At 42.5% G+C, this 25,872-nt stretch overlaps 1 protein-coding gene across 5 annotated transcripts in view; it reads left to right on the forward strand.

The window, feature by feature from the left end:
- The window catches only part of add3a (adducin 3 (gamma) a), a 104,477-nt gene that overhangs the window by 53,369 nt on the left and 25,236 nt on the right, over positions 1-25,872 (forward strand). For 3 of the 5 annotated variants that reach the window (XM_086211027.1, XM_086211026.1, XM_086211025.1), the window contains one exon: positions 16,946-17,181. In XM_086211027.1, coding sequence (XP_086067153.1) covers positions 16,996-17,181 — 186 coding nt within the window. In that variant the 5' untranslated portion in view covers positions 16,946-16,995. Of the gene's footprint in view, positions 1-9,901; positions 10,300-16,945; positions 17,182-25,872 lie in introns of those variants that run through there. The other 2 variants (XM_086211024.1, XM_086211028.1) reach the window with 1 other exon arrangement.

A 25,872-nucleotide genomic window follows, 5' to 3' on the forward strand; every position in this document is an offset into this window, starting at 1 on the left:
GTCATGGAATACTCTGATCAGTATTTGCCCTTGATTTCAACCCTACTTTCTCATCGTTTTCGTGATACAACTAACTGATGGAGCTGTATGAAGAACACCAAACCAAACCATCTTGATGATGTTACCTTGAAGTTCCTTTTAATGGAGATGAACCAGGCTTTTATTGACTACAAATCTCTTTTGACACAAGAACTCCATGATCCTTAGAACATGTATAAACCATTTAGGAAAAACAGCAATAACCAGCGCAGTTCCAGTGGCCTATTAAGACTCATACTGTCACAGAGTATCGACGTAATAGGGTACTCGCTCCTAAAAGATGCTGACTGATGCACATTAATGTGTTTTTCAGTGTACACACACTCACGCGAGCGCACACCCATACACACGGATTTAAAGGAGAATATGTGTGTGCGTCTACACATTCTCCAGGTTTGAAGTTTCTTTGGCTGCTTTCATGGACACAATAGCTTTTCAGCAGCAGAGCTAAAAGTAGGCGATCTCTCCTTTCACGGCTTTGGTTCAGAGGAATGGGCTTGAGAGTGTCAAGCTACAAAGAACAGTTTTGTCTTCTTAAAGTTTGTGTGAGCCGCAGTCCTTTTGCTTTCATACCAGGCTTAGAGGTAGACTCGGTTTTCATTCTCTTGGCATATGTCACATCTGCTTTGAACTCCTTAGTTGAGATTAAATGCACGTCTGCTCTCATTTACAGTCATATCGAGCTCCTTCTTTTAATGTCTGTCTGTCCTTTTGGAATAAAAAGTGACAGGGAAATTCTTGTTATATTTGATCCTCTCACACTTTTCTACGCCAACATATGTGGGCCACAAAAATATAGAAGATGGATCCACTGTAGGTGCAACATGGAAATCTTGTGATGACATAAAGAAGATATTTCCAGTGTGGAAACGTGTTGTTATTGTGTTGACTGAAGGTGTGTATGGCCTTCTGTTGTCGACAGGGAATAGAAAGGAATGTGATTGTATTTATCTGATTTGCGGGCAGGAGGGGTGGTTGGTCTGATTGCTGCGGGGGTGACGGCAGCGCTCAGGTATGGTAGGCCTATTTAGATTAGCCTACCATACACAGATAAGGACATAACAATGCACCTCAGCGAAAACCAACCACAACCTGGACTCTTGTACTTCAAAAGCCAAGTTGTGTAATCTTTTGAGTTTCAATGCAACGCATGCATTTTTTTCACAAATGCTGAAGCGTGGAAATGTGATTTGACAGTGTTTACTGGGGGCAAGAGTTTTGCTGGGCTGTGAAAAGTAAACACAAGTAAAGCAGGCAAGAAAATATGAGATCTTTCTTCTGATAGTATTCAGCTTCAGTGGGGAACTCAAGACTTCCCTTTCCCTGGTCACATCAACCAGCTTTGACTGGAGGATTCCAAGGTGTTCTCTGGCCAGCTTGGAGTTGTATTCTCTTCACCTGGTCCTCTGTATCCCTGCTGAATGTGACTGGAACTCCTCCCTACGTAGCCACCAAGGTAGCATCATTACTAGATGCCTGAACCACCTCAACTGGCTCCTTTCAATGCGAAGGAGCAGCGACTCTATCGCAAGTCCCTCATGGATGACCGAATTTTTCATCTTATCCCTCAGGGAGACACCAACCACCTTCCTGAGGAAACCCAGTTGCGGGCACTTGTATCCACTTGCATCTTGTTTTTTTCCGGTCACAATTCATGACCATAATGGGAATGAAGACTGACCGATAGATCGAGAGCTTTGCCTTCTGGCTCAACTCTCTTTTTATTTTAACAGTGTGGTAGAGCAAACACAAAACTGCTCCAGTTCTCCAGCCCATCTCACTCTCCAGAGTCCCCTCCCTCAAGAACAGGACCCCGAGATACTTGAACTACTTCCCTTGGGATATTAGTAGTTATTTGAGGAAACATACAAGCAGTGCTGCTGGCACACAACCATCTTAGATACCATATGTAGTTAAGTGGTGTTAAAAGTTGGTTTTGACTCAACAGATAGTTTGAGGTACAAAAGTAGCCAATAAGCCTGGTGCTCCAAATGTCACATATATATTGTAGGTTTTAATAAAAGGATAAGACTTTGTTGTTGACATAGATTTAAAATTGTATTATGGTATATTCTTCACATTCAGTGGCAATAAATAAAAACACAAAGGTTTTGAGTCAGATCTCCATTCACAGTCTTGAGAGCCTGGAAGACAAACTGCAGATTCAGTTCATCGCTGAGGCAATGTCCTTGTGAAAGTCTCTAAAACCATTTGCCATCCTTGGCATTTAAATATCATTGTCTGAAATGAAATAAAGACAAATAATAAATATTATTATTTTGTTAGCACTACTGATTACTCAGCTCCTGAATCAGCTCTGAACTTCCTCCAGAGAACCTGTCAAGGGAGTGTTTGTCATTGAACTTGACCATGAGCAGCACTTGGCTAGGCAGGGCAGTGACATCCGATTGTCTTTTCCAAGACTCATTTCATCGCCATCACCGGAGGAAATGAAGTAACAACACTGAGACATGCTCATTTTGTCCTTGCTTGTTGTCTTCTGTCTCTGTTAAGGTTTATCGCTGAGACCTGAGGCAGTGCAGAACCTCCCTGTAATTGTCTGCTGTCTTCCTTCTCTTTGTTAAGTAACACAGTAGGTCAGACAACGACAACATTGTTCACTCTGAGCACTCCAGGAAGTGTGTGTGTCTCAGTGCGTTAAACATTAGCTCGCTTCTAAATGACTCTTCAGCCCTCAAACATGGATTAGCGGCTACTTAGGATCGCTCCCATGCAAATGTAAAACTAGACGGGCTGTTTAGAGCCGGATAACCAGCGGAGTGACAACATTGCACGTTAGGTCCTTAGGTCAGTCTGACCTTTTATGTTTCAGCCCGTCAGGTTAACAAAATGATCAGATCCGCCACTGTAACACCCACTACCTACCGATCTACCTTTACCTGAGTCATGACGGCTGATGATTAGAGCACAGAGCAGCAGTGAACCTGCTTGTTTTCATCTATCTGTGTGACTAAGACCAATGGAGCATGTGGTTGTTTTCGCACTTTGGTGACAAATAAATTAAACTGTATTCTGCTGTCATGATAATTTGCTGAATGCCAGTAAATACAAAGTACATCCAGGTATACAGTTAAGTGTATTTATACCTCAGAGCTGGCAACAGCTTTAGGCTGAAGTGGAGGCATAACGTTTTTCAGGTCCCATTCTCATTCAAGGTGTCAGTGGTCAACGGTCATTGTCACTGTGACCTCACATGTAGGTCTAATCTGTCCCTTGCTCAATCACGCAGTTTCTCTTGAACGCCTTGATGAAATCGTCAAATTTGGCACAAATGTCCACTAGAACTAAAGGATGATCTGGACAGATTTGACTGGTCAAAGGTCACTGTTACCTGATATGATTGTGATATCTCCGTAATGCATGTAGGGTATTTCTTCAAATGTGACACAAACCTCCACTGGGACTGGCGGTTAAATGGATGCGAGTTTGATGGACAAAGGTCACTGTGACACACACACACACACTTCATAGACATAATCACAATGCAGTATTTTTAGTTGATCCTTGTGGGCACATCATCTTCGTAGGTGTGAGAATGTTCTCTTTTATCCTTAATGGATCCCACGCTCGCATATTATGGTTCAAAATATGGTTTCATACCTTTTCTTGACTTTCCGGTCATGTCAAAAACAGTACTTGAAGTAAGGGGAATAAAACCCAATGACTCGTATTTTCTTAAAAATTACCACATCTGGAGAATTCCCTCTGGGTCTTTGGGAGAAAGTACAGAGGTTCCAGTAATGAACTCAACTGTTTGTACATTCCTGAACACTTAGCACCAGTGAACGTGCCCCCTCACTCTTCTCCTGTTACGGCACGGAGTTGGGTGGGTGATGCTGATAGCAGAGCTTTGACAGTAAATGGATACCGGCATCCATTTGGCCTCACAGACTCTGAGGTTTTCCTCTTTTGTGTTTTGTTTTTACCCACAGCTTATCTCAGGGGTCAAGGAGGGGGATGACTTCAACAAAGATATGGTATTACTTGAGAGCTTGGTGTTGTGCGAAGGATTCATTTATCTTCAGACTCGATAAGAGTTGCATGGAGGCGGCAGAGTATCACTGCCTTGGTTTAGTTTAATGTCATCGGTAATGCCTCACACAAGTCAACCTGAAGCAACAACAGCCAGTTGTGCTGCCACGGAGCCATGATCAGCAGTCATTAGGAGACAAGTCTGCACTCACCTGTGAGACATTGCTGCTTTGATAACCTCCTCTCATGCTTGGATGGGTTGTCTCTGCTTCAAAGCAACATTACGCAACATTTTTTTTTTAACCTTAAGATAACGGCTTGAACAGAACATGGCAACATGCAACCCAAACCAAGATGATCAACAGGGGTTTGTTGCAGTTTTGGAAGCAGGCAGTAACAGAAAGTAATTATACGTTTGTGAGAAGGGTGATCAGGAGCACTAATTTATGCAGCGTAGCCTTTAGCTGAACTTGTAGCCTTTTTCCACTTCCCTCATTTCGACTTCTGCTCTCTCCGCTGCTGTCTTCTTCTTGGGTTAGTCATCTGAACTAATCTCACAGATCTGATGATCTTGGCATCTGTTTGCAGTAAAGCACAAAATGATTGTATGCAGTTCTGATTCTAGGGAGTTTGTTGTGGTTGATTACAAACTATGTCTCCACTTGACACTCCAGAACAAACTTTGATAAAATCCCAACAAGCAATTAAGAAGAACCTTTAATTTGGCACAAAGCTTCTGCTCTCTTCTTCCAATTACGTCACCATTGTTGTCGTAACATGTAAACACCATTGAGCCATTTTCTGCCACTGGATCAAGGACTGGGTCACAGTGGCAGTAGACGAAGCAAGGTAACCCAGATTATATGTATAATCCCTCCAGCATGTTTTTGGTCCACCACGGAGGCTGCTACCAGTTTTACATCCAAACTCATCCAAAGGGAGGCACCAGGAGGCCTCCTAATCAGGACTAGGGATTCTATTCTGAGCTCCCTCCGGATGTCTGAGCTCCTCACCCTATCTCTAAGGCTAAGCTCAGACACCCTGTAGAGGAAACTCATTTTAGCTGTTTGTATCCACAATTTCAGTCTTTTCAGTCACCACCCAAAGCCATTATGCACCATCCTTCCGTAATCACCACCTGCGGTAGCACCGAACTGCAATGCTACTTCAGAGGTAAGACTCTGAAAGGGCTCCTTCCAGTCCTGATATGGCCAAAACAAAGAGGGAGTTGAATCTGTAAATCAGAGTCCAGGTTGGGGACTCTATTCTGATGCTGAAGGCACATGATCACATTTAGGTGTGTGAAGTAAGATTTTCTATAACAAGGGAACATGAGGAGATCTTAAGAAGGAACAACATTTGTCCAGCTGTGACACGGTTATTGTTGTTGTGGGAAATTTTGGGGCTAAATTAGGGCTAAGTTGTCTACTTGCACATGTTCTGCCAAGAACAATCTACATTTTACTCATAAATGCATTTATTAATAAACATGAGTTAAATTCTCTCATTATAAAGCCCCGTTGTTGCACTTTATTTGAGCGTGCATTTAAAGGTTGTGTAAATTCCCGGCTAAACACAGGGAGGTTGTGCAATGCTCAGATTCAAGACTCGGTGTCCAGATGTTTAGAGGAAGTCCGGATGAAATGATTGTTCATTTGAATGCTGTTATTGTCTAACACAGATGGACCCTTTCACGACTACGTAGGGCATCAACAGTAGGCGCGACCAGTCTATGTGAAAGTGTGTGGCGTCTTCATACATCACCCTGCGTCTGGGATGTGTCGCGGATTCAGTGGCAGCATTCAGCACCACGGAGCATGGGGAGCTCTGTTTCCCTAAGTCAGGCATTGCAGTGACAGCTGGAGGTGTGTGTTTGTGTGTGTGTGTGTGTGTGGGGGGGGGGGGGGTAGAAAGTGCTGAGTGAGGCATCAACATCCAGGAGGAAGGGTGCCGTTTGAGGGTGATGCCAGGCTATACTTGGCACATTCACCACTGCAGATGAATGTGCAGATATTCTGGGCTGGTAATACAGAGGCAAATGCTTTTCTGGCTGCTTGATAAGCCTTCAGTATCACAATCATTCAAAAAAAAAATCTAGATGATGATTAATAAACAAATATTATATATATATATATTTTTTTTTTTTTTACATTTATGAATATGTCGTGAGCAAGAGTTAGTAGCCCCGTTTCAATCTCAATCTTTAAAAAGTTCACAAAAAAGCCATTTGATTCAAGTGTGCTGTGGTGGCCGAAGCAGAAAAACTCTAGTTTTATCGGAAGATGGAGGTAAAGGCAACATACCCTAACATGGCTGTAATGAAATGCAGAGGAAGAGGAGGTAACAAACCAGAAACATAACAAGTAAACATATTATTATACATATTTTTTTCATGGAAAAGACAGAAGAATATGCTGGTCTCCTCATCAGACCGCACTGAGCTGTTGTTGCCAGCCATGTTGTCGTCCGTTACGGGGAAACAGGAAGGATGAGGGAGAAGGAAAGAGTTCACTGTTCGCTATTTCAGAACTTACTCAGCAAATTTGTTTCCATCTCTCAATTTGCAAGTCAAGTCAAAAACACCTCAAGTGAGCATAAAACCTTTTTTTGCAAATTAGATGATTTTTCCATCCCTTTTTTCTCATGCGATACTTTAAACTGCACTTAAAAACCCAGCAAGTGAGAAGTCTTACATGTCTGCGTCAATACTTTATTAAAAGAAAATCAATAGATTTGTTGCTCAGCTCAAAATTAAAGACTCAAAATATCTCATTAGTCAGTGAGAGAGCAAATTGGACTGATCTGGATTGGAGAAACTCATCATTGCAATCTACTCTGTCAGCCTTCAGCTTGACTCTAAATGTGCAGCCTCCATCAGTTGTGTATTTCTGTTCGCTAGTGTGTTTTACTGCTTCACCTCCTCTGAAAAGAGGTTACTTCGAGAAGATTAGTCTTAATCAGTCCACTGGGCTCCTGCATACAAAGGAAGAGGTGTTTCCTATAAAGAGCCTATAGTGTGTATTCCCTATAATTTGATGTCACTGACCAGCAGTGCGTGTCATTTCGAAGAGAACATTATTTGTGTACAAGACAGTGTTTGTGAGGGGAGAGAGTAGATCATGTGTTGACTACAGGAAGATTGTTTGTTGGTACCAAGCAGCTTCGGGCCCTCGAGCAAACGCTCCAATCATTTCCTCCACACGCATGTGACAACATTTAGAAGAACTAGCCTGCTTTACGTTTCCAGCAGCACCAAACATACAGTGTGTGTCTGCAAACACACTTCAGTGTCCATGTAGAATGACACGGTATAGAATCCATAACATCTGTGTAAGTATTCTGGTAATATTTTGCTCTGATGTGGTTTAAAACTGTATCCAGTAGAGTTGCATGTTACAGTCTCATGTATCCAACTGTCCATCAAAGTACCTCTGCCTCAGCTAAGAGACGAGCTATGTGCACGCACACACACACACACATACACATACACATACACAGCCTAACTAACCCTCTCTCCAGCAATCACTTTCACCACTTTTTATTGCAGTATGGAAAGCATCAGGTGTCGCTAAAAAGTTCTGGATAAAGTTTCTTCCGAGCAGGTTTCTAACATCAGAGAGCAGGTCGTGAGTTGGGTTCAGCTATATGTTGCAGCTTGTTACTGTTTCTCTCTCTGATGGCAGTCGGCCTACACTCCAGCTCTCCATTACCCCGGAGGTTGCTGCCAAAAGCCTTTCGCACTAAATCCTGCTGCTCAGCCCTCATAAATTGGAAGTTTATGTGTATAATGTGCACATGATTCATACAAAAACGAGATAATGACATATATTAGGAAAGCAATTTATCAAGAAAATTAATGTTACCAATGAGGACAGGGAGTAGAGAGTATCTACATCCACAATTTAGATAAATACATGTTATAGCAACTAAAATAAACACACCTCTATAGCTGCCTTTACAACTCCTTCATGCATCTTACTGGTAAATTAAGCCTCTATTTTCAGTATTAAATGTAAAATAATCTGAAAACTGTTATCAAATCATCTGGAGGGCAGAAACTTCAATCTTTACATAGCGTCTGAACACAGTTTGTTTCCATCTGGATGGATTGTTTGTTTTTTCTTCCTCATGCATTAATTATGAATTGGAACTCCTCCAAGTATGACTGAGAGGAACCGTGTTGCGTCCCTCTGCTGGCTCAGCTCACATTCCGGTTAATGATGCAGCAGGTTGAGGAGAGGAGACCCTCCCTCACTACATCCTCCTGAATCCCAGCAAACACTGGATTTTCATGACGATTCCCCAACTTATTCCATTTTTTTTTTTTAAATGTAGCAACTGCTGGAAAATCAATAGGCAATAAAAACACAAGGTTGAAAACCCAGGCATTTGGCTCGTGCTGCGTCAGCCAAGGAGGTATGATCAGGATATCTCAAAACATTAACGGACCTATTTGAATTAAACCTGGATTTTGCAGTTTTCTGGAGCAACTTGTAGATCCTGAGGATTATTTAAGGGAGGACGTAACTGTTAGCTGTATTCATATAGGAATATCCTTGAGTCCATCTTGAAATGGTTAAAAGTTCGTTTCAGCTTCTGGAAATCTCTTCGACTGCACTCTGAATCTCTGATCCAGGAGACTGTGAGCCCATCGATTTTGATTTTAGGGGAAAGTAACAACTGATCCCCCTGACATAAATATTGATTGTGTTCTGATTCAGTGATCAATCAGCTCTTTTTTTGCCAGGCAGGAAGAAAATGTTGAAACAAATTTATTGTTTATTGTTTTATATTCTGCAGGCTCTTTTATGAAGGTCTACTCCCGTCAAGTACTCGGTCAGGACGGTGATTTACTACGACTGGTCACAGATCAGTGACCATAGGACTACTTACCACTCTAACCCTAACACAGCTGTCACGGTTAACAGGGCTCTCATTTCTCACCTACAGCTGGCATTCAAAGAGTTAACAAAAAGATGGTCTAATAGAGATTTAAGGAACATGCACACACATTCAAAACCCCCAAAAAGTTTTGGAAGGTACTTGAACATGAGAAGAGAAAACAGCTCTGACAGTGCAGGGCTCTGATATCAATTATTTATCACACCAGCTAGATAAGAACTCTCAACCAAATGAAAAAGGAAAGAGAAAGAACCGTTCTGGAATCAGAGCAAAAACCAGGAACGCACAATTCCAGTTGTGCTGCGGGCAAGATACTGAATCAAAAACAGCTGTTATTTAGCTGATGGTGACCCCTGACCTGGGATGTGAGCAGGGTTCGTTCAACTGTTCTTCTAACTCTATTCTAAACTATTCTCTATTTCTTAGATTCCGCTCTGACTTTGCAAGTCCAACACCAATCCAGGGTCTTCTGCTGTTATTAATGTCTTATAAATGCATTTTATTTAATCAAGAATTTCTTACAATCAGTTGTGTATTATCTGCTGCAGCAGGCTGTGTCTGCGGTTAAACTGCTGCCCGCCGACCTTATAAATGCTGACCTTTAGTACAGTTGCCCGGCGGTGGCGGAGGTGGTGGTGGTGGTGGTGGGGTTTCAGGGGGTGTGAATGAGAGAAATAATGAGAGAGAGGGTTATGGAATGTGGGAGAGAGACCAAAAAGTGAATTGATCAAAGAAAAAAGAGAGACGAGGAATAAGAGCACAGAGAGCGAGAGAGAGAGAGTGAGGGAGGAGGAGGAGGAGGGGTGATTAGTGTGTGCGCCTGAGCTCTGATTGGTTTAGAAGTCTGTATATGTGTGTTTGCATGGATCAGAGTGTGTGTGTGTGTGTGTCTGTGAGCCAGTGGGCGGGGGATTAAGCCTACATCACGTGGTTCCTTTAGCTTCTTTTCCACACAAACACACACCCTCATTTGCAGAGGGCACACACACACACACAGATCCTCTCACACACACACTCACAGCTGTTGGTACTTCTCTCTCTGATGAACGCCGAGGAGTCAAGCTCACAGGAATCCGGGAGAAAGCAAATCTGCTGTGTGCTGGCAGTTCTACCAAAGAGCATCTTTATGGAGAATCTGGACGGGCAAGCGGACTGACTGTTGGTCTGATCGCCGCCTGGCTCGCACTTTCTCTTCACGTCCCGGTCTTTCTCTCTCTTTCATTTCGCCCAGTCACTCTGGGAATTTGAGGCAGATTTTATCCAGCAAGGGAGGAAAATAGAGACATGTGTTTAGCCTCGGCCGCCTACTACTACTACTACTGCTGCCTTTTCTCTCCCATTCACTGACAGAGGAGGAAGTACAAGGTTGGTTGGCTTGTTTGTTTATGTGCTGGTTTCTTAATGTCATCACACCTGCTTTGGCTTTTGGAATGTACAACTCAGGGATCTCGTTTCTCTGGGAGACATTTTTTGAATGTCAGTTTTCCAAGGATATTCAGCTCCATTCTTATAAGATTCTGTCTTTTTTTCTTTTTTTTTTTAATTTTAGGGATGGTTGTTTTATGTTTTCAGCTGCTGCCACAGCGTGCAGCAAAGATTACATCCCTCAAACTGTATTGTAATTTTAGGGGAATTCCGTGTTAGTATGGCTTATGTTCTCAAACACACACACACACACACACACTCTCAATTGCATCAACACTCTTGGCTGAAACTGTGCAGTGAGTGTGAGCACCAGAGAAGATTAGCTGCGATTATTATCTCTAATTTGTGCAACAGTGGCGGCTGTATGTGAAGGGAGACAAGTAATTGAGGTGGCTGCAGCAACTTGAATCAGCCCTTTCAGCTTTTTAAATAAATGATTAAGAAGGAATGCTTTCTGCACAACCTCCCCAAACTGCAACCTGTCTCTACCATGAGGAAACACAACCAGGCGTGTCGTGTGTGTGTGTGAGTGTGTCTGTGTGTGCGTGCGCGTTCTGGTCTCATAGTAAAGCCTCGGCAGGATCTGTAAGCTGCTGAGTCTTTTGGCTCCCACACTGTCCTTCAGTTGGATCTGTCATGCAGGCGTGTTTCGACAAGGAACACACCCACTCTTCTGGTTATGTGTGTATGTGCACGACTTGCTGGCAGTATGTGTGTATGTGTGTGAGGATAAAATTAGCCAACATACAGATTCTTTCCTGGTATTGTTGCTGTTGGGGTTGTAACACAACCCAAAAGGCTGTTTGTGTATTTTTAGGGGTGACAGCCAGTAGATATGCTTACACAAGCTTTGAAGTGGCCTGCGATAAAGGTGCGAGGTGTGTGTTCATTTGTGTGTGAGAGCATAAGGGTGTGTTAGTGTGTTTATGCGTGTGAACAGCACAGTAAAAGACATATGCAGTGGTTTGTTTGCAAAGGTTACGTGTTGGTTTGTTTGTTTTTTGACACCAAACAACGTTAGAGAATGATGAACTAAACATAAAGAGGATGAGTCGGACAGAGAGATGAAGCGCGGGCCAACATGGGGGTCCAGATTAGTTGCCTGTCATCAGACGGTGAGTTGCGGAGATGCAGAGCTGAGAGCTGCCTGAACCACTGGCTCTTATCCAGTTCCAAATGTCAGAGGAGCACTGAGGCATTATGGGTGAGCTTTGTGTGTCTGAGTAACATACAGTACTCTCCCATAACAGAGATGGAGGGGGTGGGGTGGGGGGGGGACCCATTCTTTGAACTGGAATGCAGTCATGCATCAATGTGGCTTCACGGAGGTCTCATATGACAAAACATGTTAAGTCATTTAACTTGCAGTGTGTATGTGTGTGTATGTGTGTGTGTGTGTGTGTGTGTGTGTGTGTCCTCACGTGAGTACAAACACCAGCTGGAGAGAGCAATTCAACCCCAGCAGTTAATTTAGGAGCATCATCCAGTCCCAGAACGAACATTCCACAGCTGATCCCTTCACCGATGGTCTGCACCTGATAGAGAAAACCAGCTGACATCTTAATATTCTCTGTCATAATCAGTGCTGGTTGCAGCATGGTCAAGTTGTGTTTTGTCAACCTGTGAGTCACTGACCGGTGCGCCCAATTAGTTTTTCATTTCACGCTCTGATTTCTTTCAAGGGCAGTGACATTCTAACAAGAGATCAGAGAGCAGGTTCAGAAATGTCTTTGAGTTGAAGAATCTTTCATCCTTTCAGCGTGTGGAGTGTGAGGGCTGGTTAGCACGAACCGGTTTAAAGCACCCTTTTAAACAGATGAGAAAGTTGTCATGGGCAGCTTCCAAACAGATGAAGATGGCTTATGTCTGCTGGAACTGAGCAAGAGGGAGGGGTCACAAAAGGTCAAGGGGTGAGAGGTTGCGGTCACCTTGCCTCAGGCTGCCTTCGCAGTCTAGCGCCCTTGAGTAAACACAGCGTGCCCCGTCTGTAAGCTAATAATGGAGCTAAATCAATGACAGTAGTCTCCATCTCTAAACCGCATCTCACATTTCTTTTTGGCAATGTTGTGATTTCATTCATTCAGTGTTTGAATGAATCACCAGAGAGCATTTGTCTACGAGAACCAAATTTAACCCGTCAACATCGATGCTGCAATGTGAGGATCCGATTTCATTCTTTCACTAATTGATTGTGCACTCCCACCCATGCACACACACACACACACACACACACACACACACACACACACAAGCCATCACCCCCACTCTCCCGATTCCTGCAACCGTCGATCGCTCTGGATGTGACCAGACCGAGAGGGTTCGGGACGGGGACAATGATCTATTGACAGAGGCCGAGGGAGTGGGGGGCGGGCTCATGCTGGGGACTGCTGGAGTTATGTGTCTTGTTACAGAGCTGCTATACTGGTGTGTGTGTGTGTGTGTGTGTGTGTGTGTGTGTGTGTGTGTGTGTGTGTGTGTGTGTGTGTGTGTGTGTGTGTGTAAAAGGAGGGATGGGGTTGTATGTATTAGTGGGTGTTACTTTATTTTGGTGAGGCTTCAGCTGTTGCATTCAAGCTCGCAGAGTTCCACTCATTCAGCAAATATCAGGCATTCCTTCCTGACATTATTCAACTTCCTCAAGATGGACGCCGGTGATGCGGACGCTAATCTCATTTGACAACTGTAACAGTTCATAAGCTCTGACTCTCTTATCAGTGTTTATGGTACTCATAAAGTCAGGTGGTACCAACATTGACAGGACCACTTGTTTTAGCTGTTGTGGGTCCAGTGTGTGTTATTGATTCATTAAATACATTTTGGGAACAAGACAGGAATGTTGTGCCTTTCAGTAACTTATTTCATGCTTTGTCCCAGGGCTGTTGAATGCAAGTACAGCTAGTCAAGTCAGTCACCTGGCCTCTTCGTCATCAGGCTGTCAGGATGTAGTTCAGGTAGCGAAACTCCTCTGTGAGGCTTCAATCCAGACCAATCAACTCTTAAAGAGGTGCTACAGTCACAGTTCCCATGGAACGTGAAACGACTTGTACACAGCACAACTCCTGTCAACTCCTTAGTAAGTCCATTTGGATTGGTTTTATTGTTTTGGCCGTGGTTCGAAAAGGTCTTCCGAGGCGTCATGCTGGGACGATCCACGGTGCGTAACAGGGGGAGAAGGTTTTTATACCTGCTCCACTGCCTTCATTTGTTCCCACCCTGCAGCACTAATGGAGCTGTTGAGATTCTGTCATAATAAACAACCGGAGAGCTGAGTAGTCTATCGAAAAGAAAAGAAAAGAAAAGGAAAAAAAAATGGCCTTGAAAACAAATAGTCTATGGTCACTGTAGCTGTTCCACCTGAATGATGTTAATGTGTGGCGGACGGGCCCATAGAGTCAAAACGACCTGAAACAGCAATGTAGAAAACCAGACTTAAAACGTGTAGGATTTCAAATCATTCCTCAGGATGTTGTAATTTCCTGATATACCCAAATTTCATATCACAATACTGTATTTCCATCACTAATCATGTAGTCTGAGACTTGGGTTTTATTGCAGCTCTCCTTGTCCTCAACTCCTCACTAAGCAGAACAGGCAAGAGGATGAATTCCATATATATCAGGTTACATAACTCTCAGCTGCCCAGCTGCCTTCAATTTAAGAAGACATTTTGGACAGCTTTTATTCATTCCTACAGTATAAATCTTAGCTTTAATTGCACGTTCAGGTAGAGAGAGTGAGACGTTTCCTGTGCTCCTATTAATTTCCTCATTTAGCGATAACACCACACAGGAACTGCCCGTTGTTTAAATGTATAATTTGGCACTTAAAAGGCAAAGTGGATAATTTCTTCAAGTCTAATTTGAAATCTTTAAATTGCATGCTTTATCTAACAGTCAACAAAAACAACACATTCACAAAGGTTGGAATCTGGAAGTATAAGATATGAAGCTATTTTCTCAAGAAAAATCACAACTAATTAAATATAATAGAAAATAAATAGGACTAATCAATTATTTTTATTTCACCTCTGGCTTGATTTTTAAGGTCATCGGAAATCCTCTACAAATCCTTTTGTTGTCGCTTGCCTTCTTGTATATTTGATTTGGCACAGAAGCAGAACTCTACAGTTCAGATCTGTGTGTGTGTGTGTGTGTGTGTGTGTGTGTGTGTGTGTGTGTGTGTGTGTGTATATCTGCGTGCTTGTGGTTCACACGTTCATTCTCTTGGAAGGATCCATTTAAATGTATTGTCTTTAAGGTCTGGGGACGACTGGTGCGCCACTCTACTTATCTCAACCATGTTGTTCAAGTGGCATTTGACCTGAATGAGTAGCTTAGCAACGTGTGTCAAAGCAAGTCTCCTCCTCCAGCTCTCCCCGTTTCCCACCATAATGATTTATGTGATGTTAAAAGTTAAAAAGGGAGGAAGAGACACGTCTGGCAGGGTAGAGCCTAAATCTGCCTGCTGTCAGATGACCACTGGGCTTTTGAAGACAGAAAGCGGCGGGATCCCTTTCTTAAACACTTTCTTCCCCTCTGTCATTCCTCTGCTGTCAGAGCCAAGACACCATCTGGTGGTGCTCCCGTAAGCTCCGCCCATCCCTAATACACCACCAGCTTATCCTCCCCTGCACCAACCCCAAATGCAATTTTATATATTTGTTTTTCCCTCTGCCAAGGAGGTCACTTCCATTTACATTAGTTTGCCTCTTATACGTGTTCACATATCACAATAATAACTGAAAATCCGATGATAGATGAAGGGGATAAATAATAAATTCAATTGATTGATGACCCCAAAAAATATTGTAACTTGATGATTGTGTATGTTAAAAAAAGATGTAGTTCTTAAGAGATCAAATTAGATTGAGCTAACCTCACGTGTCTCTGTTTTTCATATCTATTACTTCTACTGTAACTTCTGCCTTACAGTGTGACCGTAACTGTAACCATTTCCATCTCCTTTTCAGTTCAGATCTTTGTTATACCGCATTTGTGTCTCAGTAGAGGAGAAAAACAAAGCATAATGAACAATGGACAATAAACAACTAAAAACAAGACTGTATCTGTTAATTTAAAATGTTAAACTTTTCTAGGTATGATAAAGTGCTGCCGTAGAGTGCCGTTGAAGTTTAGTATAAATTAAGTGTGTTTATTGCACTTGGAGCAAAGTAAAATCTTAACCTGTTACTTTTTTAAACATGGAAACTGCATCTCAGCCAATAAAGGAGAAGAATGAATTCCTCTCGTGAAAATCTATGTCATAGATTTCTCTTCAATAAGTCTACCAGTTATTTCATGTTATGTTATATTTCATGTCTGCCAGTTATTTCACTTGCTACTTAGAGAATATTGGATGGGTTTTTTTTGGTTATGTTTTCCATCCCATGAAAATTAAACAGACTGTGAAAATGGATTCAATAAAAGAAATCTGTAAAATTAAGTCACCATTGTTCCGACCGTATCGAAAATCCCCGTTTTATCATTTAGTCTGTACAAACCCTCGTTGCAGATGCGACGACTGTGTCAGTATGGTGGCGGAACTTTTGATGACAGCTCCCAGGTACCTCAAGTTCAAGTGATCCCTTAATTATACTCAGGAAGGTTGAGGTTTGAAGTTGTCGGTCTTTATGTTCAGGTCTGTGAACATTTAACTTCAGGAACTCTGCAAAGACTTAAACAACTGACCCGTGGACAACCTCTTCATCTCAGACTGATTAAGACAGCGTCATCTGCAAACTGTCGGGGATGCCTAGTTACTCCTGCAGTCGTGTGTATAAGATGTTCTACAACGCGGACAGGACACACCAATCACTCCTAAGATAAGCCACCATTTACCCTAACTGCCTGCAGAATTGTTTGTTGCCATGCCAACTGACTTGAGAGTGAACAGTGGGAGTAAACCAACTCAACGGTCAAGGCTTGGCTGTTCAAACAGAACTGCTCCTGTCCTCCCCCTAGGCTTTGTTGGCTGGTGTGTCAGTGTGTTCTGGCCGCTGCCTGCGTGCAGTCGTGTCCATTGTAATTGTGTGACGCAATGTGCGTGTGTGTGTGTGTGTGTGTGTGGAACAAAACTCTGCTGTGCTGGAGCCTGTTATTATTGTCAAACCAAAGAGAAACACCTCTCTTTGGTCCACTGATAACCGCATGTACGTGTTTGAGGAACAAATGATGCTCCAATTGTTTGTCAGGAAATTTGTTCACCATATGCACACATATTACATTTGTTTACTTTTGGCTTGCTATAGTATTGAGCATGAATCAATAAAAACAAGATTATACGAGTTGTTGCTTATCTGAAATTTTTGCAAGTAGGGAAGATAAAAACAAAATAGGGGAAAAGTCAGGATTCTCTCCTTTTGCCTTTTGACAGACAGATTTCTTGCATTCTGATTCTTCTGTGCGTGCAGCTTTGTCACAGGTGTTGTAGTTGGAATCCCGGTCTTGCTGTTCTGTTCTCCACTCTTCTCTTGTGTATTTTTAAATCATGTTTATGTTTACACTGTACTTCAACTTTTTCCATGGGCCTTTTCAGGAGTATGACCTTTATTCTAACCAGCTCGCCTCTCCTGTGTTCTTCTTCTCAGGAGAGATTCAAAGCGGTGGCCATAGAGCAAACCAGTGAGGTGAAGAAGGCATGAGTGCGGACAGTCATCAGGGGGTTGTTACCACCCCTCCCCCACCCACCAAGGAGCGCTACTTTGACCGGGTTAACGTCAACGACCCGGAGTACCTTAGAGCCAGGAACATGTCGCCCGATCTTCGGCAGGACTTCAACGTTCTGGAGCAGAAGAAAAGAGTCACGCAGATCTTACAAAGCCCCGTAAGTTGAGATGAGAATATTTTTGATTACACAGGCAAATGTTTTCAACTCTTAAGAAATCATCAACATTGCAATATCAAACACTTGGGGGTGATATAGCATCTTCTAGAATTAGAAACAGTCAACAACCGATGGGTTGTGACCAAAACGGCTGCTGAAAGAAAGGAATGACAATAAAGCCAAATCTATCAGTTGACTTAACTGAACTCTAAATGTTATTCAGAATAAACAGGATAAAGGATATTGGAATGGGTCTTATCATATTTCACTCTGGATGCATATTTACAACTCATATATATTGAGCCCCGTTAGGAAATGAAACCGAGGGGAAAGCGTGCTCTCTCAAAGAGCTCAGAGTCTTGGAAACCTCTGTAATCTGCAAAACTCATCATTCTGTTTTTTGTTTTGTTTTTTTCCGGTCCAGAATATGCGTTGAATACATTGGAAAAATTTAACTTGCTGCAGAATTTGCATGGAAAGTGTGCTAGCGAAATCAAGCTAACAGGCTATGAGTGAGCTAAGTGAGCTAAATGTGGTTTCTAGATGTGTGTCTGTGTCAAAAACCCGATAAAATTAGTCGACAGACATTTCTGTCATCTTTTGGGGGCGTACTCCACAAATATATGCAATTATAGACAACAGACACGTTGTATCTGTTGCAATTATAGACAACAGACACGTTTTAATTTTCAGGAGACCAAATGAAGAACTTGATACACACAAAGACCCACTGATTAATAATTTGAATCACCACCTCCCGTTTTCTCCGCCTGGTTACCTTTCATCAAACCAAGTCGTTACAGCAATATGTGCATCACATCTCGCTGCCTGATGTTGTGACACCAACTTCAGAATGACAGCAGTCAGCAACCAGCTGAAACCCTAATATACCCACCAGCTACCACACCCTCGTACTCCCAAGTGCCCTTCATGCCAGAGGCTCTCATGTTGGGTCAGGTTTTAGCTGAAGTAAACAGCTCAGTGAGCACAGGGCATATTTCAGCCAACACACATAATATTGTTTGATTTTCTTTCCCTGGAGGTCTGAATTCCTGAGAATTATTTTTGCTCCACCAGACAATCTGGAGGTACAGTTGGAGTTTTTGAGGCTCACATGCTAAACATTTAGATATTCAACATTCTGCAAAGACAATGTATAATGGCGCCGTGTCTTTGCTTTCGGCGAGTTTAGGCTGCAACATCCGCCAGGTCATTGTATTTTACATCCACTGAATTATTGACCGTGCCTCTGGAGCAGTGTGACTCCCATAAGAATGTGTGTCCGTGACAGGAACGCATCTAACAGGACTTAAGGTCAAACGTGCATTTGCTGTAAAGGAAGCAGAGTGTTGTCTGCACTCTCTGTTTATCCTTATTCAACATGCATTTTACATCACACCTGAGTCAACTGTGTACCAGTAGAGGAATTGCAGTAAAGTAAAAAACTCACATTGTTAAAAATATGAAAAGTAATGTGTGTGTGTATGTGTGTGATTGATTTAATGTGAAAAAAATAGACATAAAAGTGCTAAAACGGTATATTTTCAAAGCATTCATGCGACTGATGCCCAAAACAGCCATTTTGATTTGTGATGTCAGGGTTCATCAGGTATCTCAGAGTTTCCAAGTAGCAAATTGACATCAGGGAATGGTTCCGTTTGAAATTAAACACTGGATACTCCAACTTCCCACTTCACCTGGGACACAGCATTAACTGTTTGAACAGTTGCATCACCGTGTGTGAAGATGGAACAACAAGCCCGCTTCCTTTGAATTCACACAACACAGGGAGCGTTTCTTCTGCACTGTTGACCTAAGGCTGGTATATGAACGCAGGCTTTACAGTAGCGTTTGGGTCTTTTTTTTTTCTTTTTTTTTAGAGGCAGCAGCAGGGATGGATTTATAGTAAATCAAAGTCCTGGATAAGGTTAACTGTCACCTGAGCAATGAATGTCATGAAAGAATGTTCTTCATGAGGAGAGTAACATAAAGCCTGGAAGTGTATGCCATTGACAGTGGTTAGTGGCTGCGGAGGTTTGGCCCCCTTCTTTTTAAAGCTTTAAATATGATCTGTATTCTCCACATGCCTGGTGAGGTTTTCTTGGCACACTGTATTCGGGGCCAGATGTCTGGAGGAGCAGCAGTGTGATGCTGCTGATGCAGGTTTCCACTTGATACTCGGTGCGTTTGTGTGAGTGTGTGTGTCTCCATGTACGTAGACATAATGATGTATTTACACTGACTCTCTCCGGTGTTTTTTTTCTTTTTCTGGTGTGCCTGACACTGTTGGGCCAAAGACAGTTGAGCCTCATGATCATCTGTGAATGACAGGTTAACCACACCAGCGCACAACTTCAGATTCAGTGTTGTATTGCATGTGTTCACACGTCATGTTTCCTTGGTTGACCATCATGGCCTCAAATCATGCCATTTTTCAGAAGAGGCTTTATAACATATCACACAGATGCTGTTTTAAAGGACAAGCATTAAGGGATGGGCAATGGAGTTTATCTATTGGTTTTGGCACGTCGTCAGTGTTTTCAGATACTGACCATTTCTTTAGGTGTCGTATCGGTTCAACAGCCAACATTAACATCTGCCCTGTAAATTTGGATGTTTTTCTCATTGTTTTTGTGTATAATGAAGAAATGATGAGCAATAACATTTTTGAATTCAAGAGAAACGAAACTTCACTTTGTTCATTTTTGTTTTTCAGTGTAGACAAAATGCATCATAAGTAGTAGCATCGTGGAAACTTGTTTTTATACAGGAAAGTATGGGCAGTGGTAAATATCGGCTATCGGCCAAATCCGTTGTAAAACATCAGCATAAAAAAAAAACCCTCTGATTTGCTGCATCACTAATTAGACTAGATTGGGATCTAGTGTGGAAAGGCTGCATTGTGTGAAGTAGTGTAAACCAGACTGTTCTAATGTTGGACTCAGCCGGCATAGCCTTTGTCTCCACATTATTGACGATTATTTAGCAGAAATGGCATTGTGTGAATGTGATATTTCATCGTATGTTCTTAGCTCTGTTAGCTCGGCCTTGGTCAGACGCACATTAACAAGCCTCCTGAGTGATCTAATAACAGGCGGGACAGACCAAAGTACACCCCTGGCAGTAGAACGGCCTCTGCATGCGTCTCCAGGGAGCACTTGTGATCTGATAACTCCTCCCTGATCTAAACACTAAATCATCTCTGCCAGCTAGTGTTCCGGTAGTTAACATTGTTTGGGTTGTGTTGATGCTTTCCAACTGAGTAATGGTGGATACACTGCGGTGGATCGACACCTTTGAATTCTTTGACAGAAAGTTTTCAGTGCTGAAGGAGATTATTATCTCCCATAAAAACAAGAGTTTGTGTTTATGAAGCAGCAAACATGGAACGAAGCAATCATTGAGATCACTGACATTTTAAGTAAGGAAGTAACCATTTTGTTTTGGATAATCTGATTGGATTATTACTTGCTCCAGCTGATACCAGGGGGCTGTCTCTGACTGTCTGGCTAATGAGAAAGTAGCTCTGTCAATTCATAACTTTATTACAACAGAAATCCACAACGCTGTCTGGAGAGCTGCAGACATGTTCTTTTGCCCAGTGGGTCAGAAAGTAAAAGGAAAAGAGGAAGAAGTCAAAACAGTAGATTTGGTGGAGACGTCCTCTTATGATCTTGTTACTCAGGATGCATGTTAATACCGTGTCTGACCAGCTTGACTTATCGACGTGTATTGCTGAGGTCTGTCTAGCAGGAATAAAAAGGGTCTGTTTGATTGACGTGTGTGTGTGTGTGTGTGTGTGTGTGTGTGTGCGTGCGTGCGTGCGCAGGAATTTATAACCAGAGGTGACCCACCTATGAGTTGTAAAATCCTGGAAGTGAAGAGTCAGTTTTATCAAGTCTGCTGTTCACCGCTGCTTTGGTATCTTCCAGCTCCTTGTTTTGGCTTGGCTAATTCACTCGCTTCTATTTATAACATCATGTGTATTCTCTTAGACTTTATCACAGCACGTAGCTGGTTAATGTAATGTGAAGGTGAAGAGCTTTATATTTCCCGTAGATGTTGTGAGAGCGTAAGATTTGAAGCTAAAGGAATGGCGAACATGACCAGTAAATGAAGTCCACCTGCATGCTAATGCGGTTAACTTGCCATGTCAACTTTACAAGGCGATAATTTGATAACATTGTGTCCACAGTTTGTTCCAATCACCTCACTTAACCAAACATCTCCAAATTAATTCAACATGATTTTGCCTTCATGTTTTCCTCTTACGTTACTTTGATGATCATTCGGGTCTTTTTTGAACCGTCCTGTGGGATCTGTTTGTTATTAGCAGTGAGACTATAGCTCAGAGCTCACTCGTCATGATGATTTCCCGCCGTGAGCGTCTCTGTGTTGCAGCGTAGTGGATCCCAGTGGTGGTCATGCACTGGTATGTCCATTATCTCTGCTTGATGTGGGTTTGAGCCAGTGCTCAGTAACAGGTGGCTCCTGGCTGACAGTAGAACGTTGCCAAGTGTCTCCCTTCATCCTATTTGAATGACATCAACAACAACACCAACATGCCATTGTCACAGCTGGACTGGTCTAACTCATCTCCCTCTCTCCTTACATCTCCATTTCCTGTCTCAGTCGGTCACTCCGTCTCATCTTCAGCTACAACGAAAACAACATGTGTGTCAGCAGCTGGGTGTCCTCTGTCTCCTCCCTCCCTCCCTCCTCCTTCCCCTTCTCTCTCTCTTTCCCTCTCGCTCTGTTTGTTTTGATTCCAGTCTTATGGGACTGGTGGCAGCTCCAGATTACATGTTTCTTGCACTCTGATGGCAGGTTATATTTAAAGTCAGACTCATATAGACCAGCCCGACTGAATGAACTCAGCTCAACCATCTCATTCATGTTTACTTTTAGAAGTCTACAACTTTGAGTCCTTTTGTGACCCCCCCCCCCCCACCGGGTCTGGAATTACGACATCATCGTGGGCACACATATTGCTCACATGCAATAACAATTTGCATACAAATTTTGTAAAACAACTGATGGGAAATGTGTCAAAACAACTCTAGTGACATAAAACATGCAGCAGCTATCCTCTTTTCTTCTTATGCATGTCAACCAATGGCACTGGCAAGTAAATATCAGTCACATTTTAACCTTAAAATGTTGATTTTTTTTGTCGGAACTCGAATGGGATGGTATATAAGGATTGCGTTTATCCCTCCCTGAACTTCTGTTTGACGTATCCTCTTTTATCTACTTCGTTGTTTTGTTACATATTAGATTTTTAATCACTTGTTTGTTCTAATTCACTTTGCATTACCCAATCACATGGGGAGGCAAGAAAGAGGAGGCTCGTGTTTTGTGGGACATGCAGGGATGGAAATATGCCTCGACAGATTTGGCATCAAATCCAAGACTTGTCATCATGGTTTTGGTAAATTATAATATCAATTTGTTGCTGTTTAATTCTGTGTTTAAGCCTGCATCGGCCTCTGTGTGGCTGCTGACAATTCGGTTGCCGTGACTGTTTTTGACCCAAAAAATTTTTCAGAGGTCAAAAGCTCTCAGAAGCACAAGATTAAATCAAATGAAATTCAATTAGATTTCCACATGCTGCTTCTATTTTCTCTATCACTGATCAGCTTGCTCTGTCCTGATTTGGGGGGGGGGGGGGGGGGGGGGGGCTTCTCTGTGCTTTTTCCAGTGTAGCAGTTGTTTTTTTTTCCCTCGTCCACATCATGAACTCCTACTTTGTCGTAATATTACTCAACCTCATTTGCTGTAGAGGGTTTAAGAGGAAGCGCAAATCCTCTCCTCTTTCCCGACAACTTGCCAGCAAACTCAAGTGGATAATTGATGGTGCTTTGTTGGGTTGTGTCAAGAACCCCTTCACGGCTGGTCTCGATTTTTGTTTTTTCCTCTTAAAATCCTGAAGGTCTCATTTGATAGAACATTTGTGGTTGAGCGCACTCCAGAGATTCCTTTTTTAAAACCGCCGGCGTTCCCCCTCAGAGCCATGTTTTGCTGGCTGTGTTTCAGTTTGGTGTTTCGCAACATCTCCTTGGAACTGGAGCTAACAAAACTTAAGCAGTGGAGTGGGACCCTCAGGGTTAGAGGGCAACAGACTGAAATGATACCAAGTCCACTTTAGCTTACGTGCAACTTGAAAAGGAAAGGTCAAAAGAACCCCCCCCTCAGGTGGTGCTCAGAGAGTACAGTGTATCTAGCGCTACTTCAGCTTTCTACCTGCTCGAATCAGTGGAAACAAAAACTCTAGTCACAGAAAAGCTGTTTTGTTTTTTTTCTTGCTGAAATTAGCATATGGAGATATTTATTTTTTTAAACGAGGATGTACTCATCCATTTAGGACTCAGATGATGTGATAAATCCACGTTGTCCAGTGATTCTTTGACACAGTCATTGTCAAATTCTGTATTGTCACTGTCCGTCACATTCATTCTGCCACTTTTGGTTGCAGCATTTCTTCCTTTGTGATGTTAAAATGATTCCAGAGAGGATTTATCATGCCTGCATTACCCAGATTTGTGGGAAAATGAGGCATTGGGTTGTGACTGGACTCTTCATTGTTGCGTCAGAAGAGAAGCCGTCTGATTGGTGAATCCTGATCTGCAGCTCAGCATGTAGGAATCAACACAGTACAGTCACCTTCACAGGCACTTTTTTTGTTGTCACTTTTAAAACTTGAATTATCTCGTTGGCTCTGCTTTTCTTGAACTTGTATGTCACGGTGAACAAGTGCATCTCTCAAGAATAACTTAACACAGGTTAACAAGCAGAGTAGGTCCGGTTTCATTGATGCGCACCCTGAGTTAGACTGAGGGGGAATCAATAGCAGCGGCACGCTTGCAGGCTGCCTCACTCCCGCTTTATAAAGCTGTCACGTAGACAACCTGAAAGAACAGCATTGTGCTGACATAACTGGAGAGCCTATTGGAGTGTGTGTTTGCCTGCAATTACAGGCTTCGCCTGGTCTATGTGTGTGCGTGCGTGTGTGTGTGGCCTCCTGACTGGTGTAGGTGTCTTTCAAAGTATGTTATTAAAGAGTTGTATTTAGGTGATTCGGTCTGTTGAGTTGAGTGCAAATGGAGCTTTAAGGGCATCAGCAAAAAATAAAGATCAGTGTGTTCTTCAAGGTAAACCACGATTCATTTTTATAACCCAGAGAATGTAATTTTACCCAGCTACAGGAAACACAGTGGTCATTGGTCTAGAGGGTTGATGTTTTATAGCCAGTCCAGTAGCTAAATCATAGTTCAAACCATCCAATTTGTGAAACTTTTCATTTGCTGTAGTTATTACATTTCCCATGAGGACAAAAGTGTGTGTACACATAGCAACCATTACTCACACACCCTTATTTATATATTTTTATAAATATATATAAACCCAACAAAGTCCCGTTTCCTTTTCTCACAGGATAATGTTCAGCAGTTAGAGCGGCACCTGTAGGATCAACAATAGCTGCAGCAGAAACGAGAGAATCTCGACAAAAGGAAACGTCTCTGATGACACGGCTTTAGATGACTCAGCCCTTCAGCTGATGGTGAAGTAATTGTGGCTTGTTTGACTCAGATGATCAAGAATAGATGTGAAAATGTGTCTCCTCTTAAATCATGGATGAAGGGGGCTTTTCAGGAAGTCTCTTCCCCGCCGCCGCTGGAGCTGCCTGCAGCACAACCTGACTGCCATGTGAGGCAAAGACAGCAATTCCTTCTGTGAGAACAAATAAAGACATACTTATATCAAGGAATGTCTTTAATTTGTTGACTATTTTTTGTCCTTTAGACTGGGTCAGCTTTTTAGTTTTGAACTGACGTTTTAACACGCCATCTACAGGTTAAGAAAAAAAAAAAACTCCTGCTGATCCCTTAGAAACGATGAGTGATTGATATCTTGGAGTAGCTACTGAAACACTTCCTCAGATCCCTTTTTTCCTCCAGCAAGGGCAGAGACCTTCTCAGCCTGGCTGTCTGTCTGGGATTTTAATCTGTCAGGATGAAGGATGAATATTTGTGTTATTGTTCTCTCCAGATGTGAATGTGTTGCGATGTCATATGAGGTTCACCTGACTTCCTGTCTGTGGCTTGAAATGAAAAAGGAATTTCAAGCCGAGCAGCAAAAAACAAACCAAGAAAGAGAAAAAAAAAAAAAACGCACGCACACATTGGCGTGATGTTGTTTTTTGTTGCTGCAGATGTGGGGGTTTTGCCGAAAAATATTAATGATAGATCCACTTTAGGCCCCGGAATTAATCTGTTTGGATGATGGGAATCAAATCCCTGCTGTCATAATCTTCTTGAGAATACACACACACACACACACACACACACACACACACACATATATTGCTGAGCAGATGCCTGCTAGAGTGTGTATTTCTGGGTGTGTGCATGTGTAATCATGTGTATTTTAAAGGTTTAATTCCAAAATCTTGTGAGTTTTGCTGTCTGAAACCGATTAGACCAGCGGTCACTGGCCTTTTCCACCTCAAGCCGTCAACAGAGAAAATGCTCGCTCGGACTGCTTGGGGGAAAAAACACTTACGGAGTTTTCCGAGTTACCGAAATTTAGAAGTTGTTTCTTGTAGACATGACAGAGTCTTCATTCATGCTTATTCAAATCGACATAGTGATGTTTTACTTTGGCATTATTTTAATGTCTTTATTGCAGTTA

This window comes from Aulostomus chinensis, chromosome 8 (assembly GCF_037954235.1).
Source record: "Aulostomus chinensis isolate RoL2024-O1b breed Wild chromosome 8, RoL_Achi_v1.0, whole genome shotgun sequence".
Taxonomy (NCBI): domain Eukaryota; kingdom Metazoa; phylum Chordata; class Actinopteri; order Syngnathiformes; family Aulostomidae; genus Aulostomus; species Aulostomus chinensis.